Raw genomic sequence first — 18,896 nt, forward strand, 5'->3', positions numbered from 1 at the left:
GGGCTCAGATAAGTAGGTATAGGAATTTAAAGAGAATGAGCATGCCCTGCTGAGAAGGCAAGAGAAAGTTGTGTGAAGGAGAGGACACTTAAACTAATATTTGCAATAAATGACAATTATATTGAAACAATCATACTATTGGTCTGAATTATACTTTTAAATATTCAAAGGTATTTCTCTTTTACTTAGTGTGAAAATAAATCCCTGAAAGAACAGATAGATGTCATAAGTAAGGAATTGGAGATCACCAAGGAAAAATTTCATACTATGGAACAAGCATGGGAACAAGCCACGAAATTAGGTAAGTCTTTGCTCATGGAATGAATGTGATACAATGTTGTTTAATTATGTTGTTTAATCATCTTTTGGAATGTCAGTTTAAAACAAAGTTTTCTTACACAAGTGAAATAGTAATTATCTGTATTGACAGTCTAATTGCTTAGATTATGCAGGATGTGGTGGTGTCTTTTAAAACAAATGGACTATATTAATCTTGATGGTAAGGAAGTCCTCAGCAGGATGATTTTTTAAAACTATGTTTTGGAAAATTTATAATGAAATATCTGCCTGACATTTTCTAATTTTTTGTAGTTATTAGCCCAACACAAGTTGTTTGTTAGGATTGTGAAAAAGTCCTAGTTACATACAAATAACAAGCATTAGGTACCTATATTGGTCACGAACTTGCTGTATACATTCTTTCTGAGTTTATTTTTCAGATTTCTTTCTGTCATTCACAGTATTTTTAAAAAATCATTGGCAGTCACAATGTTATTGTTAGTAGCTAAGACCTAGCATTCTGGTGTCTCTGGCAAGAGTATTGACCTAAGAATCTCCTCCTATCTGTGAGCCTTTCCTGGTTGCTGAGTTGGTGATGCCCTCTTTCTCCACAAATTACCTTGGGTAATTAATTATGTTAGCTAATATTTTTGTCTTTGGCCCACTAAGCCAGTTATAAGTTCTCTTATTACAGGTATGGTTTTGGTTCTGCCTTCATGCAGCTTCATGGATCATTAGCAAATTAAACACTGGGGCCATTAACAAACATGGCATATCAAGGAGAGCATTCATTTTCCCTACTCATATTCAGGGCCAAAATCAGTGAGTGAATTATGGAACGTTCAACTTTATTCTTTTTCCTTTCCTTTATTTACATCATTGTCATCATAATGGTGATAATTTTCCTGGTTCTGCTTACTTTCCTATGCAGCATTTTCTGTTTTCTCAAGCTTCTCTGAATTCTAGACATTGATCATCTCCATTTTTGGTCTAGATTTGTGATTTCATTTGTGTCATGGAGAGCACCTATTGAAGAAAGTCCCTCTGCCTATGGCTACTGGCCCTTTTTCTATCCCTCTCAGACTTAAAGTCTTTTAAAGCACTAAAAAGCTTCCAAGTCACACAATTAGACTGTGTCAGAAAGAGCATTGAATATGACTATTTCTGACTCATTGACCAGCTGGTATCCACTGTACAGCGTTGTTTTGTTGTGCCTTACAGAGTAGAAATATTCCATTACAATAATGTGCTACTGTTTGTTTACCTATTCTCCAGTCAGTGGGCATGTGCTCTGGGAAAATACACACACAATGATGAGGGCATTGTGGGGCAAGGAGCACCTTGTATAAAGATTTACAATAGGATCTGGACAAGATTCATTCAAGATGAGAAGACATGGTAGAACTACAACCTATACCAGAAGAAAGAACTCCAATAAAATATTGTCAAAATTTAAGTCAGTTCTTGAGATCCTGTTCAGGCTAACACTTAACATACTCCTGCTTATGAACATAGAAAACTATGTCACCTCATTTAAAAAATTAGCTTCATAACTGAGGAATAAAATTCATGATGAAATATTATAGATTTTTTAATATAAAGTATTGAATTGATTCTATGACATTGGCAAAATATTTTAGAGATTGAAACTTTAGTAAATACGATCTTAAAATTAAAGAAATTGCCTGCGACCAATATGGACTTCATATTGTTCACCATATTTATCTTGTCTTACTTGTTTCATATTCAGATCTTTCGCATTTTGTCTTAATTTTAAAACAACTTATTTAGTTTGACTAAATAATTTTTCATCATAGGAAGTGATTCGGTCCTGCATGAAACTCAAAAAGCTATAACAAACAGTGAAATTGTTTCCATTTCTAAAAAGATTACAATGTTGGAAATGAAGGAACTGAATGAAAGGCAACGTGCAGAACACTCTCAAAAAATGTATGAACACTTACAGGCTTCATTAAAGCAAGTGGAAGAACGTAATTTTGAATTGGAAACCAAGTTTTCTGAGGTTAGATATTCTTATTTTTATCTTTTAGAGTTGAGATTGTAAGCCTAGCTCTTTACGTAATCAAGTAATCAATTATATGATTAATCCGGTCTTTAGATTTTCTTAGAAATAGCAGTTTAATGTAATACTGTTATTATTAGGTAATGAAGATGTTTGAAATCTGAAATTAATGAGTAATCCCAAAATAACATTGTAGCTGTAGCATATATATATCTTTGTAGTTGTGTCACTAGTCAAAGACCTGTGGTTAAAGTAGATACACAGAAAGGTAGTAAGTAATAACACATTATTTTTAGTCATGATGCTATGTGCTTAGAATGAGTGTTTTTAAAAATCCGTGCTGATAAATATGACTTTTTTTCGTTCAACTTTTAACCACATTTTTGTAAGTGATGAATTTTTAAAAAATTAATTTTCACAACATGTCTATCTCGCTTATCTATCAGTTTCAGTCTGTGAAACAACCATCAAGAATGGTACTCGTTCCTTTCAACTATTCAATCAAGAATCTAATGAGGGCTGTTTGGATCTAGCTTCATAAAATGTGAGGTTAATAGGTCCAGGCACTTAGTATAGAAAAAATTTGTTTATTATGTGCACAGCTTAATCATTATTTCTATTGTGTTATTAGGATTGAGTTAAAATGCAGTCTCCCTCAAAAATATCCAACAATATTGAAATTTCTTTTATGGGAACTTGACCTTTTTTCCCTAAGATTTGCTCCAAATTATATGTAGTAATACATATTGAAATTGAATGACATTTTAAATTAGTTTTGGAAATTACTTAATTTTTTAAATGTTTTAAAATAAAAGTGCATAATTTAAATGCTGTTAAGCAGCTAGCTCTTCTATTTGTTTGCCATTTAAATATTTGCATATTTAGATGTATAAAAGATACATAAAAACTTATAAATCTGAGAACTCAACTATATATGAAGGTTGATCAGGTACACAAATCAGAATTATTAGATGTTATTCCTCTCTCCCACCCTACTTTACTTGTGTCATTTTTGGTTCCTACTTTGTCTCCTAAACCATTCTTACTATTTGCCTAATGGAATAATGGGCGTTATTTACTTTTTTCAAGCCAGTGAGAATTTCAGGCATAAAACTGAAAAAAAACCAAACAAGCAACACACAACTTGATAATGAATATATATATATATGTTTTTATTATAGTAACTTTTTATTGACAGAACCCATACCAGGGTAATTTTTTTACAACATTATCCCTTGCACTCACTTCTGTTCCAATTTTTCCCTCCCACCCTCCACCCCCTCCCCTAGATGGCAAGCAGTCCTATATATGTTGAATATGTCGTCGTATATCCTAGATACAATGTCAATGTATGTGTGCAGATCCAAACAGTTTTCTTGTTGCACAGGGAGAATTGGATTCAGTAGGTGAAAATAACCCGAGAAGAAAAACAAAAATGCAAACAGTTTACATTCATTTCCCAGTGTTTTTTTCTTTGGGTGTAGCTGCTTCTGTCCATCATTGATCAATTGAAACTGAATTAGGTTTCTTTGTCAAAGAAATCCACTTCCATCAGATTACATCTTCATACAGTATCATTGTTGACGTACATAATGATCTCTTGGTTCTGCTCATTTCACTTAGAATCAGTTCATGTAATTCTCTCCAAGTCTCTCTGTATTCATCCTGCTGGTCATTTCTTGCAGAACAATAATATTCCATAACATTCATATACCACAATTTATCCAACCATTCTCCAATTGATGGGCATCCATGATAATGAATATTTTTAAAGCCAACTGCATATATTGCACATAGTTAACCTATATTGATTGCTTGCTGCCTTAGGTAGAGGTGGAGAGGAAGAGGGAGAAAAATTTGGAATATGAGGTGGTTTTGCAAAGGTGAATTGTTGGAATCTTTACAAACTGTTAAGCCATTAGAGTTGATAGAGACAATAATTATCTAATTTAGCATGGTTCAATATGATTGATTTGATCTTAGAAGGAGATATTTTGGGCCAGAACTTGAAACAAGGTACTAAGTACAACTGACAGAAACGATGCTTGTGTTCACACCTTTAGCGAGCTCATAGAAGCAAGAAATATTTAAGTACTCATTGGAGTTCACGTGTTTGGGAGATTTCAGGGTTTAGAAAAGATATCGGAATTCACACCTCCCTTGAAGTTCTTAGGGTTAGAGATTACTCTGGGAGATAGCCCATAATCGCTGTCTTTCAGAGGAGGAGTTAAACCTTTTGGAGATCATATATAGAGAGAAAGCTCTTAGAGCTTGGATAGACTTATTCCGGAACATTGACTGGGGTTGGAGAGGAGCACTCTGGGAGGAAGCCCACAAGCTCTCTCTTTGAGGCAAGAGAGATTCATTGCATTTTCCACCTTGGTGCTGGCTGGAAGCTGAAGAAAGCAGAGGTAGAACCCAAGGACAATGCTGCAAGAGCTCTTGGAACCAAGCAGAGAGATAGGCCTCTGAGCTAACCGGGCTATATTGAGGGACACAATAAATGATCTGAACTTTTATCAGCTGGCTACGATTTATGCGATTATTTACTTGTAACTGAAACTAAAGCTGCCTCCAGAAAACCTCACCCAGAAACCCTCTCTCCCAGAGAGAACGATCTTATATTTTAAAGAAAAAAAAAATACAACAGTGAATGTTGAAAACTATCTTTGCATGTATTTGGAAAAATAAAATGCTATGAAAAAAAGCCAAATATTTATCCCCCCCAAAGCAGATATTGCTATCTACTCATCTTTCTGTGTTCCATTTTGATATTTAGATTTGATATTAATAAAGACTTCACTGTGGTTATCTATTTATATCTTCTTCAGAAAAAATGAATATTCTAGAATACAAAGTCTTTTTTCCCCCTTTTGCATTTCTAGTGCTACAAACAAATATTAATAATTCAGTTGGAACAACATTGGAACAAGATATGAAAAACTGACATTTTTTCTACTATTTCTATGTCGTTTACTTTTCAGAAAGATAATAAAATTCTGTGATAGTACTTTAAATCTACTTTCAAAAACATATAAGTAGTTTACTTTTTAAAATTTTTATCTCAGATCAGGTTTTTTTGGCCTAACTTGGAAAGAGTTAGATACAATTAGATAAGGTATGTGCATTTATATATCTCTGCATATGAAACATATATACAAGTCTCAGAAATGCACCTACTCATGAAGTTTTCCACATTTTATCCAATATTTAAAAAAAAAGAAAAGATCCTGGCACAGCCACTATTGAAGAGCAGCCAAGGTCATTTCTGCATAAGAGGGAGGGAAGTATTTTTTCCATATTTCTCCTTTTTTTGAGACCAATGTTGGTTATTGTTATTTTGTAGCATTGTATTACTTTTGTTTTATTATTATTCTTGTTTCTAGTTCACTATTTCACTGCTTTGAATGCTGTTTTTCTGGTTCCTTTTATTTTATTTTTATAAATTCATATAAGTTCAGTTCTTCTGTGCTTTTCTTTATTCATCATATTCATCATTACTTAGAGTGTAGTAATATTTTTCCATCATCGGCATGCACTATAATTTCTTTAACAGACCTTCTGTTTATAGGAATCTTACTTTGCTTCTAGTTCTTCTTCCTTTGGAAAAAGTGTTGTTATAATATTTGAGGAAGAAACCTGGCACACTTGAGTAAAAAGACTGGTTTTGGAATTAGAATTGATAGATTCCATCTGCACTGGTCACTGTCTGGGAGACTTGAGCCACATCATTCACTTTTCCTTTGCTTCAAGTTATTTATTTGTAATCTCAGGAGATTGGGATTTATATGGCCTCTTGAAGCTTTTTTCTATTCTGGCTCTCAGGTCCTATGGTATATGAGGGGAAGGAGAGTGTTTTTGTCATTGACTTCTTTTAATATTTATGCAAAAGAACTAGAAGCAAAATTGATGTCTTTAGGTAGTTCATGTTTATTTAGAGAAAAAGAGAGAGACAGAGACAAATCCAAAGAGACAGTGAGACAGATATAGAGAGAAACACCCACACACACACCCACACACACACACATTAAAGAGAGATAAGAATGAATGTGTGTATGTTTCAATTGTCAACAGCCATTGTTAGCCCTAAAAGATATCCAGCAAAATAGTTAGATGTGTGTTATAATTGTACATACACTTAGAAAATGAACTTCATTTATTCCTTTCTGAGCCTTTTGCTGGCACACCTAGAAGAACCATAAGAAAGAATTAAAGGAGAGGGTGCCCCATTCATGGTTGGCTATTTCACAAAGAAGTGCAAGGTAGTTGAGATATGTGCTCTGTAAAGATCATTGAAATGTTTCAAAAACATTTTAATACTGGACATCTGAATGTGATTAAATTTAATAAGGAGGAAAAAGGGGAAAGATGCATAAATATTCCAAGAGCAACGTTTTAGTTGTCCTTATTTATTTATTTATTTATTTAGCTTACTAAAATCAACTTGGCTGCCCAACAATTGGAACAAACGTTAAGAGATGAACTAGCTGAGAGTGTGAGTAAGCAAGTAAGTGATGCTGATAGGAAGCGGATCCTGGAGTTAGAAAAGAGTGAAATGGAATTGAAGGTGGAGGTGTCCAAGTAAGTACTTTAAATCTTCATCATCACCTACATGTCTTGGTTTTTATTTGTGAAAGTGTGATAAATATAATCCAATAATTTTTTTGAATGAAAAAAGCATTAAGTGACTTTGGAACATAAAAGTCTACTATTGCTTCGGACTCATTTTGTAAGTTCCAGTTATTTTACATTTTTATAAATACTCACACTTGTTAATCTTCTTGATTTTTACATTTAAGTATACGAATATAATGAAAAACTTTATATCTTCAGAAAATTGTTATAGAAACCTTAATGCATCAGATAGACTTTTGCATATAGGGTATAAAATTTTCATTAAATATTCTTAAATAGACTGTTCAGTACTTAAATTTCTAAAGGACATTTTTTAGGAACAGTGAAAAATTCCATCTTTCAGTTCCTACTGCAATTAATTTTTCACTGAGGATAATTTTAAAACTTTGACCCTAAACTCTGGCACTTTTAAAAAGCGATAGAAAAGATGTAGCTCCTACATCCCTCTCAACCCTGAAAATATACATACAGATACATTTTTAATAGTCGTTTTACATCTTATCTAATCATGTCTTAAAGTTTTTCAAAATGCATTAAAGAATATAAAAGGAAGAGAGGGCCAATACTGAATCTTGTAGCTATTCTGTGAAATTGTTGAGAAAATGAGGTGTGGTAGGCATTGTCTCCTTTTAAAGAATAGTAAAAAATACATAACTATTTGGAGATACCCTAGATAAATATATTATATCCAACAGCCACAAATCATCTGGAGCCTTTGGTGTCCTAATGAAAATATTACTTCTTTAGAGTCTTTGCAGTACTATTATATATCTTAATTTACTTCAATTTGTAATTGTATATATAGTATTGTAGAATTATATAGCATTGTAAAAATGTTTCAAATTGACATAGTGATAAGTGATTTTCAAATTGTTTTACTTATTGCCTTTTGTATTTTTCAAATATTACAATCATTTCTCAAATTTTCTCGTATTGAATCTTAACCTTCATAATTAAAAAACAAAACAAACAGCCAATCTAAATGACAAAGCCACCATTCTTCCAAGAGAGGCAATGTATGTTTCATTCTCTATTCTCTGAAACCAATATGGTTGTTTGCAATTAATCGACTTTCAAGTGCCTTTTATTCATGTCTTAATTTATATTTTTGTAGGCACTGGGAATATCCTTGTAGTGTTCTTCTTTTTCCAAATGCAGCTAGCTGTTAAAATCTCAACGTTTATTTTCTCATTCCAAGTCTTGTCTCTTTCCTTGGGCCCTGTTAGCTTTCTTAGAGGCTTTTCTGCTTGGTTCCAAGAGCTCTTACAGCTTGTCTTTTAGCTCTTCCAGCTTCTGCTTCTAGTTCAACTCCAACTCCTGGCTTCTCAGTCTCCTCCACTGACTTCTCACTTCTCAATCTCTTCAAGTCTCTTGAGTGAAACTCTAAGAGCTTCTTATATATGATTTCTTAAAGGTGTGAACCTAAAAGTTGACTCCTCCTCTGAGAAATCGGGAGTGTGGGAGGTGTAAACTTGTGAATCTCCTGACTTGTGAACTCTAATGTGTGAGCTAATGTGCAAACTCTCTTAAAGGTGTGAGCTCTAATGTGTGAATCAATTACATAAGCATTGCTTCTATCAATTCCATTGAGTTAACACCTTGTTTCAAGCTCTGGCTCATAACATATCCTTTGTATCACTTAATTTCATTCTTCTCATTTTTCTCTGAATTGCTTACATTTAACCTGTTGTTTGCTACAACAAACATTTGCTACCATATTTGTTTAGCTATAATCTAACTGATGGGTACTCACTATGTATCTCTGGCTTTGAAAAAAAATTAAAAAAAATAAATGGAAGGTAATTTCAATTATGTCTAATTGTGGGATGTCTTAGTTAAGTGTTAAAAGCTTAGTATTTAATTGCATAATTCCATACTGTTTTCCAGAATTGGATTGATTTGTAACACTGCCACTAATACATTAATGTTACTGTCATCTCACAACCCCTCCAGTTTTGACACTTTATTATCTTTGACAACTTGAAGAGTATAAAAATAAAATTTGAGAGTTCTTTCAATTTATGTTTACCTGATTTGTAGTATTTTTCATGATAATTGATTATTTTTACCTTATTTTTTGAATGTTCTATCCATCCATTTATGCTTATTTATTAGGAAATAGCTCTTAAATTTCCTATAATTGTGTCAATTTTCTAAATGTTTTGCGCTTCTATCATAAATAGTTGATTCAGAGAATTCCCTCTGCCAAGAATCACATTTGGCTTTTCTTCTTAATCTAACTGTTGTTTGTGCAAAAATTAATAATGTTTGTACAAAAAATTTTATATTTTATGTATTTAAAATTTTATGCTTTCCGTTTTTTATTGGGCATGTGTGGTTCAGAATGGTGAGTTTAATAAAATTTAATAAACCATTTAATAAAAAAAAGCTGGAGGTATCTCTAGGTGCAAAACAAAAGTTTATTATACATTCTCACGAGAAGCAGGTGTCCTTCCAGTCAAGTATGCAATCAAAAGGAGGAAGCACTTTTTGGGATAGGTTTATCACTTCAAATAGTCCCTAATACAAATATCCCTTCCACCACTGACCCTCCTCCTCATTGGCTCAGGATCTAAATGCGAGAACTACCCAGGAAATTGAATTTTGGCCAATAGGTATATAACTGCCCATATTTGATCGAGGTAGGAAGAAAATGATGTCATGGGAGAATAGCAGGAAAGTTATGTCCTTGACTCAATGCCTAAAGACTACCCACTCCAACTCTGGGGTAGATGAAGCCTTATTCTATTTTCACAACTGTCTTGAGAGAACTCACTTCATTTCATTCAGATAGGATCATGTAGTAGATAGAATGATGAATGTTGAATCAGTAAGACTTGGGTTCATATTTCAGAAATAACCAGTTATTTGATGACCTGGGAAAGCCAATTATAACCTGTGGGCCTCAGCTCAGTTTCTTCAACTGTAAAAAAGGTGGTTAGACTCGGTGATCATTAAAGTCCTTTACAACTCTGCCTATGACCATATGAACACCTGATTTCTTTCTTTTTTTTTTTTTTTTTTTAAATAATTTCCAAACATTTTTATTTTCCTTTTTATGATGTCTCTTTATGTTTAGGTTATATATCTTTGGAGTTTTTCATTCTGTATATTGCAAAATACTATTTTAAATGTATATGCTGCCAAGTTGCTTTCTAGTTTTATTTCTTGTTAAACAGGAATCTTCCCAATATTTTGTGATCTTGGTCAAAGAATGGACTATTTGGTCTATAAATTCACTTTAATAGAATTGTCATTGTCATATTGGCAGGGCTCTGCCCTGTAATCTTCTCTTCCCTTATTTAAATTTCATTAATTTAAATTATTCTTGTTTGATATTTTATGCATTGTGTAGTTATTTTGAATGAGACTTAACTTTTCATAATTATCTCCTTGATTTTATTTTTAACAAAATGTAATTATTTACTTCATGTGTTTCATAGTAAGCCATCTTTTCATCCTTAATATAAATTCAACTTGATCATAGTAAATGATTTTTTAATAAATTGCTGTGATATTTTTAACAAGGGGTTCTGTAAGAACCTGTTCTTTCCTTGGTAATTGTACTTATCTAAACTTTCTTGTGCTTCTGTGGTTTGGGCTGTTTGCCCAAATGTGGAATGTTCTGCTTGTGTTTTTGTTTTTTTGTTTTGTTTTTTTTTTTTTTAGTTTTCTTTTACAGGAATTGTTCAAAGGGCTCTCTTTGGTTGATGTCCTTTTTAAAAATTTTGTGATTGGGCTCATTTACAAGATACATCATTCAGGGTGTAACTTGACTACTTTTGCTTTTCCCTTTTATTCTTTCTAATGGATGGAGCCAAATCTTGTGTTATTCAAATTTAATTTCCTATGTATAAGAAGGTGTTATCCTACTTGCTTATAGAATTTGTCATTGAAGTAGTTAATTTAATTATTCCATGTCTCTGAGGTAGATATATACAGATTTCTTTACTTGAGGTCATCTATAGATATAGATTCCTGTGTTTCTTTGTTGTCTATATTTTCAAATGTTAGATAGTTTTTTTTATAAAATGTTTCCATGACATTCAGATATTTTTGATTTCTTGAGTTCTTCTGAGAAATCTCTAATCTGTAAATTGACTACAGTTTTTACACAGATGTCATTGCCTTAGATGTCATTGGCTTTGGCTATGATAGACATAAACATTACCTTTCCCCTCCCTCTTTTTCCATATTTTCAGCCACTTGAATATTTTTAGATTCCAATTATTTTCATCATTCTTTGGCCTTTTTGAAAAAACTCACCATCATGATTTAATTTTTCCCCCAGTCTGCTAATAAATTTTTAAAATTTTTTCATTTAGAAATGTAAATTCAGATATGTATACATATATATGCACATATATTCATAATTTGTTATGGATTTCATTTGTTGAATAATTATTTTTGAACAATTCTGAAATTTCTTGTTGTCTATTCTTTTGTAGTAATTACAAAAAAATGTTTCATAAGAAATTAGTTCATTTTCCTTTGTTATATAATTGTCAGGAAAGTTTTAATCTCTAGTTGTTGGCTCTTTTCTGTTCATTTGTCAATTTGTGTTCCACATTTTTATTTTTTTTCCCTTTTTATGTTTCATTCTTATATTCTGTCACTCACTTGCATGCTTGACCTTGGGGCTCTACTGCCATACTTCTTCAGCTTTCTCCCCACTGGCACATGTCAGCCTCCTTGGGGTTAGGACTTCCTTTCTATAACCTGTGGAGAGATAGGGCTGACTGCAGCTGGGTTCCAGTCCCCTTTCCTTTAGGCTTGGTAGAGCTACTTATAGCAGCACCTTGTCTCAGTGCTTCTGTTGACTTGCCTTCCTCTTCAAGGCTGGCATTATTAGGGTATGTGACTTTTTACAGGGTTGGAGAGCAGTGGAAACTATATTCTGAACTCAGTCTGCTGCAGCTTTTGGAGTCCTTAAATAAGGACCCTTTAGACAGAAGCCCAAATGCCATTATTCTTGAAGTGTTGTGAAGAGCAAGCAGAGGATGACTTGAACTGGTTTTTGAACTGTTTTTACAACAGAAGGAGATTCTTAAATGGGCCCAGGCCCAGGCCCAGGCCCAGGCCCAGAAAGACCAGTATTTAGGTTCAGCCTCTTGATATGTACTGTATTTATGACCCTGGAGAAGTCCTACTCTTACACAGTTTTCAGGTAACTCTCTAAACAGAGTTGCAGAGAAGGTCCTGACCTATACTGTTAGAAGAATTTCCCCATCCAAGACTTTCCTATACAAATGAAATCCCAAGTCTAGTCGCTGTACCTGTCTAGTGGGGATTGGGGAAAGCATCTAATCTGCCATCCTGTTGATAATTGTCCTAATATTATAATGTGTCTTGTATTCAAACCATTGCATATCAGCTATAAGTCTGTTTATGTTAAATAGAAAACCTACAAACCAGTCTTAAAGAATGGAAACGCAACATTATGATTAATTTTCAGAAACAAATCCTAATTTTGCATTTAGAAAATTATGTGCCTAAATGGTGTTACTATATGATTGTATGACTTACTAGACTGAAGGAGATTGCTGATATTGCCAAAACTCAAGTTGAAGCTCTGAATTCACATCAACAGTCCAGAGAAAAGGAAGTAGAATCTCTGAGAATGCAAGTGTTAGACTACCAGGTGAGAATAGCACCAATTCTTCACAAGAGGTATGAATTTACTAATTTTTAAAAATCTAGTTGGACAGAGTTCATAAATCACTTATAATGATTTAGAAACTTCAAGGCTATTCACCTTTGGTGGAAGTCTGGTAAAAACTGGTTAGAATATCCTGCAACTGAACCTCTCTGTGGAATAGAAAAGGGGGGGAGAGCAAAAGAGAGTTGGGAAAAAATAGGTGTGTGTTTGTATGGATCTAGCATAGGCCCATGAGCTGATTATGAGATAGATAATACTGAACAAAAGTACATAAATACCTTAAGGTAAGCTATAGTTCTGATTGTTTTTTTTTTTTGTTTGTTTGTTTGTTTTCACATTTGGCTTTTCTTTAAAAAACAAAACCAAAAGCCGTAAATATCTTTATATGCTCTACTCTATTTTTTATTAGAATCACATCATTCCCATAAAATAGGGGCTAGTAGTATAAGTATTGAAAATAATTAATTTGGTATCCCCAAATGAAATGGCTGCTTAATGAAGCCAGGACTAGAATCAAAGTGTTCTGATTGAGAATTCTTTCATTGGTTGATTCAAACTTAGAAGATAGAATGGTCTTTGTAGGTTATTATAGTACGTGCTATACTTGAATTTGAATTGCATTATAACATATTCATAAATACCACTTTTATATGAAAATAGCCTCTTTGAGTGAAAATTTGTTAACTGACAGATATGTTATGTTACCAAACTATGTGACAAGGAAGATAAGTAAGACACAGTTCTTGTCTTTGAACATTTTACCATTTTCTTAAGGAAGTGGAAACATGTATTAGTAGCAACTGTAAAAATGCTGATGCAGTATGATGAGGGCTTATAAGTTTTTAGAGTTCCAAAGAAAAGCAGTTCATTTCAAGGAAGTCTTCTTGGAACTGGTCAAAGTTGAGCTAGGAAAGGAAGCACCTTTCTTTCTCACCCTCCTTAATTTCTTTTGTCACTAGGCACAGTCAGATGAAAAAGCCCTCATTGCCAAGTTGCATCAGCATATTGTTGCATTGCAAATGAGTGAAGCCACTTCTATTAGCAAGTTGAGTCAGTGACTTCCAGCTGCAGAAGATGGAGACCTACAAATTGCGTCTTGAGCAAAAGCTTGATGAGAAGGAGCAGAGTCTGTACTTTGCCCGCCTGGAAGGAGAAACAGAGCAAGCATCTGCTAGCTTACATTCAGGCCTTGCGGCGACAGTTCAGTGGGGCCTTGCCCTTGGCCCAGCAGGAGAAATTTTCAAAACAATGATTCAGCTCCAGAATGACAAACTGCAAGTCATGCAAGAGGTCAGGACTTGTCAGGAGGAAGCGGAGAACCCACTGGAAAACAAAAGCTGGAGCTGGAATTAAAGTTGAAAGGCCTTGAGGAGCTAATAAGCACCTTAAAGGATGCCAGGGAGCCAGAAGGTGGGGTGTTCTTGGTCTTAGATGTTAAGGTTAAAATCGCATGTAGAATTTGTGTAAGATTCTGCTTCCATGAGTCATTTTCAAGCTTGAGGATGTAGGAACAGGTGGAACAGGGTGAGGAGCCTAGCCTATATTTTCCTGGGAATAGAGAACTCCCAAATGAACAAGCTCTTACTTGCAGGCTTACAGACTTGCTTAGAGTATGGAGAGTCTCACCAACTTCCTGAGCCTGTGTCACACACCTGGGATATGAGGGCTGAAAGACCAAAATTCAGATCCTTCCTCTGACATTCAGGTCATCTCATCTCTCAGGGCTTGGTTTCCTCATTTATAAAATGGGTGTGGATACAAGAACTTTTAATGACCCTCTTTTTTTTTTTTTTTTTTTTATTTAATAGCCTTTTATTTACAGGATTTATACATGGGTAACTTTACAGCATTAACAATTGCCAAACCTCTTGTTCCAATTTTTCACCTCTTACCCCCACCCCCACCCCCTCCCCTAGATGGCAGGATGACCAGTAGATGTTAAATATATTAAAATATAACTTAGATACACAATAAGTATACATGACCAAAACATTATTTTGCTGTACAAAAAGAATCAGACTCTGAATTATTGTACAATTAGCTTGTGAAGGAAATAAAAATGCATGTGTGCATAAATATAGGGATTGAGGAATTTAATGTAATGGTTTTATCATCTCCCAGAGTTATTTTTCTAGGCATAGCTAAGCTCAGTTCATTACTGCTCCATTAGAAATGATTTGGTTGATCTCGTTGCTGAGGATGGCCTGATCCATCAGAACTGGTCATCATCTAGTATTGCTGTTGAAGTATATAATGATCTCCTGGTCCTGCTCATTTCACTCAGCATCAGTTCGTGTAAGTCTCTCAGGCCTTTCTGAAATCATCCTGTTGGTCATTTCTTACAGAACAGTAATATTCCATAATTTTCATATACCACAATTTATTCAGCCATTCTCCAACTGATGGACATCCATTCAGTTTCAGTTTCTAGCCACTACAAAAGGGCTGCCACAAACATTACGTGCACATACAGGTCCCTTTCCCTTCTTTATAATCTCTTTGGGATATAATCCCAGTAGTAACACTGCTGGATCAAAGGGTATGCACAGTTTGATAACTTTTTGAGCATAGTTCCAAACTGCTCTCCAAAATGGTTGGACCCGTTCACAACTCCACCAACAATGCATCAATGTCCCAGTTTTCCGCATCCCCTCCAACAATCATCATTATTTTTCCTGTCGTCTTAGCCAATCTGACAGGTGTGTAGGTATCTTAGAGTTGTCTTAATTTGCATTTCTCTGATTAATAATGACTTGGAGCATCTTTTCATATGACTAGAAATAGTTTCAATTTCTTCATCTGAGAATTGTAATGACCCTCTTCTAAATCTGATCCTGTGATATGTGCAAGGCCCAAATCAAAGTCAGGCCTTCCATCTTTAAGGCCAACATTCTATTCACTATGCCACCTGGGTACCTCTAGATGGGAGCTGGGCTGAAATTTTCCTTTTTGATGTTTTTTGGTATAAACCAAGACACAATTGTACTTGACTCCTGGATTTAGTTTTTTTTTTTTTTTTAAGTGGATAACTACACTGGTAGATAATGACAGTGCTACAGATAGAGATGTAGATTTCAGTAAGGCTTTCAGGTACTAGGTGACCTCTGAGCTTCACTTTTTTGAAGATTTTCTATTCAAGTTAATTGTGGAAACAAGAATGAAGGGGAAATGGCAAATGTGATCAAGAGAGCAAACATCTACTAGCACTTTAGACTCATTCATATATAAATAATTTTGGTCCTAATTTAAAATTTCCTTATCATTCCTTGTACTAGGTCTTAAATTAATTTTCTTCATACATTAAAAGCCTGGTTTCTTTAATTTGTTTATATATATCAATTATATATATGTGTATACACACACACACACACACACACACATATATATATATGAAATTAGCAAACTTATATTTCTTTAGAAATACCTTAGAATTCGTAGTTTGTATTATTTGAACTAGTCTTCTAACTAAAAGGAATTAATGAAGTTTTATTGTTGCTGTTTTGGACCTAAGTCTAATTATTGAGAATTGCTTATTCAGATTTGGGACACTCTTTCCAACAGCGAAACATACAATTTATCTAAGTGAGTGTCAGTTGGGTAGATAATTCATTCTAGCTAAAGTATAATGGTTACATTTATTTTATTTCCTCTAACTAGAAAACTTTGAAATATCACTAGATAAAGGAGTTTGCAGTGCACAACTTTATTATGGAAAGCTTGATATATGATCTAACACAATTGAAGTAATTAAAATGAATAGTATTTATGTTTATTATACTCCTTTGTGTGCCTCATATAGTATACCCACACACACATACACATTTATAAACATACATACACATTTCTTTATTTTTTGTCTTGTCTAGGTAATTGATTGGCATATGAAAATAGAAGAACTTCGTCTTCAAGAACTCAAACTCAACAGAGAATTAGTGAAAGATAAAGAAGAAATAAAATATTTGAAAAATATAATTTCTGAATATGAACATACAATTAGTAATCTAGAAGAAGAGATTGTACAACAAAACAAGGTGCATAATTTTTTAAAATTTTTTCTTTTTTTAATAGCTTTTTATTTACAAGTTATATGCATGGGTAATTTTATAGCATTGACAATTGCCAAACCTTTTGTTCCAATTTTTCCCCTCCTTCCCCCTACCCCCTCCCCAGATGGTAGGATGACCAGTAGATGTTAAATATATTAAAGTATAAATTAAATACAAAATAAGTATACAGGTGCATAAATTTAGATGTAAATATATGAGACCCAGTTTTTTTTCTTATAGGATCTTTAAAAATCTGATCTGCTACCCATGTGAATGCTATAAGTCTCCTGACTGTAAGGAGTTCCCATTGTTATTGTAATACAGCACAAATTCAGTTCTTATTGTTTAAATCATTTAAAAAATGAATGATTTTTATAATAGTAAAGATAGAAAGCATGACAGAAATGGTAATATTATGGTTTACACCTTTGCTCAACCTATTTCATTAGCTATTCCAATTACGTATTTGCAAATTTCTTCCAATTTCCTCTTTGTTATTGAAGTAAATTGTTTTTCCACAGGTTCATGAAGAACAGCAGATGACCTGGGATCAAAGAGAAGTTGAGTTAGAACGCCAGCTAGATATGTTTGATAGTCACCAAAATGAAATCTTGAATGCAGCTCGGAAGGTATGTAATGATTAACAATGAATTATGAATAGAACACAAATTTCTTGGTATATAGCAAAATCTAAAATGTATGTGGATGAAATTTTTTTTTCCCCAATCAGGTAAAATTGTTATTTGCTTTATCTTTTGATGTTTAAAAGAGAGGTAGCATTTAAACTATGCTTATAATACACTTGTGAAAAATGAGCATTTTTCTTTATGTTAGAACTGTTTTTTGCAAATTTGTATTTCCCAACAGTTTGAAGAGGCTACAGGATCAATACCAGACTCTAGTTTGCCTCTTCCAAATCAACTTGAGATAGCTTTGAGAAAAATCAAGGAGAATGTTCGAATAATCATGGAGACACAAGCAACTTGTAAATTATTGGAGGAGGTAATTAATTTGCCTTGTGATTATTACATATTAATATGTTACTCCTATGTTGATGTATGTTCATGAAGGTGAAGCTTAGAATTAATTGTTACTTATAAGTAATTTAAAAACATATTCCTGTCACTGCTTTCAAATCCTTTCCCTAATATAACTGATATGAATCACTAAGTAAAAAAACAGAATTGATTTATTTGGATTTTTCTACCTGATCTCTTTTGCTTTTGGTCTTTGGGCATATTGATGATCAGTGACCTATAACGTGGCAGCTAAAAAGCATGAAGTAAATGTCTACAAATACCTGATACTTCACTATTTAATTGAGTATTGTTTCTAAATTTTCATTCTATGTTACTTTATTGTGTGAATCTCATGAATCTGTTCCCTATTGTGTATACTTTGTAAAATGTCACTTGTCAATAAGGACTTAGAAATTGATTTAATTTTTGCTTTTAGCAAAGAGATCCCCCCAGAAAAGCTTTATCTGAAAAATTTAACATAACAATTTTTAAAGTTGCTTGCTTTCCTTCTTATTTTGGCTGCATTGCTTTTGTTTGTGCAGAAACCTTTTAGTATCATATAATAAAAATTATCTGTTTTACTTCCCATGATCCTATCTATCTCTAATTTGGTGGTAAACTCTTCCCTTATCATAGATCTCATAGATGGATATTTTCGTGCTCTCCTAGTTGATCTGTGATATTACCTTTTATATCTAAATGATTTACCCATTTTAACTGTATTTTATTATGTAATGTAAGATGTTGGTGTGTGCCTAATTTCTGTCAAAAATGTTTTTCGAATTTCCCATCAATTTTTTTTCAAATGGTGAGTTCTTTTGCTCAACTCTTGGATCTTTGGATTTATAAAACATAAGTTTACTGTGGTCATTTACTACTGTCTAGTGTACGTAATCTGTTCAATTGACTACTACTATTTCTCAGCCAACACTAGATTATTTTGATAATTACCACTACATTGCTTGAAATCTAGTAATTCTATGCCATATTCTTTCATTTATTCTCTTGATTCCTTGATATACTTGATCTTTTGTTTTTACAACTGAACTTCTAATTTTTTTTTTGGTTCTATAAAGTAATTTTTGGTAGTTTTGTATGTCATTGAATAAGCATATTTATGCAGAATTGACTTTTCATTTAGTGTCTTGACCTACTCATGAGCAATGGATATTTCTCCGGTTGTTCAAGTCTGTCTTTGTGTGATAAGTTATTTTGCAATTGTGTTCATGTAGTCC

At 33.3% G+C, this 18,896-nt stretch overlaps 1 protein-coding gene across 1 annotated transcript in view; it reads left to right on the forward strand.

Annotated features, from left to right (window-relative positions):
• Window positions 1–18,896, forward strand: part of CEP290 (centrosomal protein 290) — a 122,641-nt gene that overhangs the window by 44,992 nt on the left and 58,753 nt on the right. The window contains 12 exon segments of the mRNA XM_031940152.1: window positions 190–301; window positions 2,097–2,302; window positions 6,732–6,883; window positions 12,467–12,578; window positions 13,556–13,650; window positions 13,652–13,747; window positions 13,749–13,834; window positions 13,837–13,929; window positions 13,932–14,020; window positions 16,463–16,627; window positions 17,164–17,271; window positions 17,510–17,644. Of these exon segments, the coding sequence (XP_031796012.1) occupies window positions 190–301; window positions 2,097–2,302; window positions 6,732–6,883; window positions 12,467–12,578; window positions 13,556–13,650; window positions 13,652–13,747; window positions 13,749–13,834; window positions 13,837–13,929; window positions 13,932–14,020; window positions 16,463–16,627; window positions 17,164–17,271; window positions 17,510–17,644 (1,449 nt within the window).

The sequence above is a fragment of the Sarcophilus harrisii genome, chromosome 5 (assembly GCF_902635505.1).
Source record: "Sarcophilus harrisii chromosome 5, mSarHar1.11, whole genome shotgun sequence".
NCBI classification, from domain to species: Eukaryota; Metazoa; Chordata; class Mammalia; order Dasyuromorphia; family Dasyuridae; genus Sarcophilus; species Sarcophilus harrisii.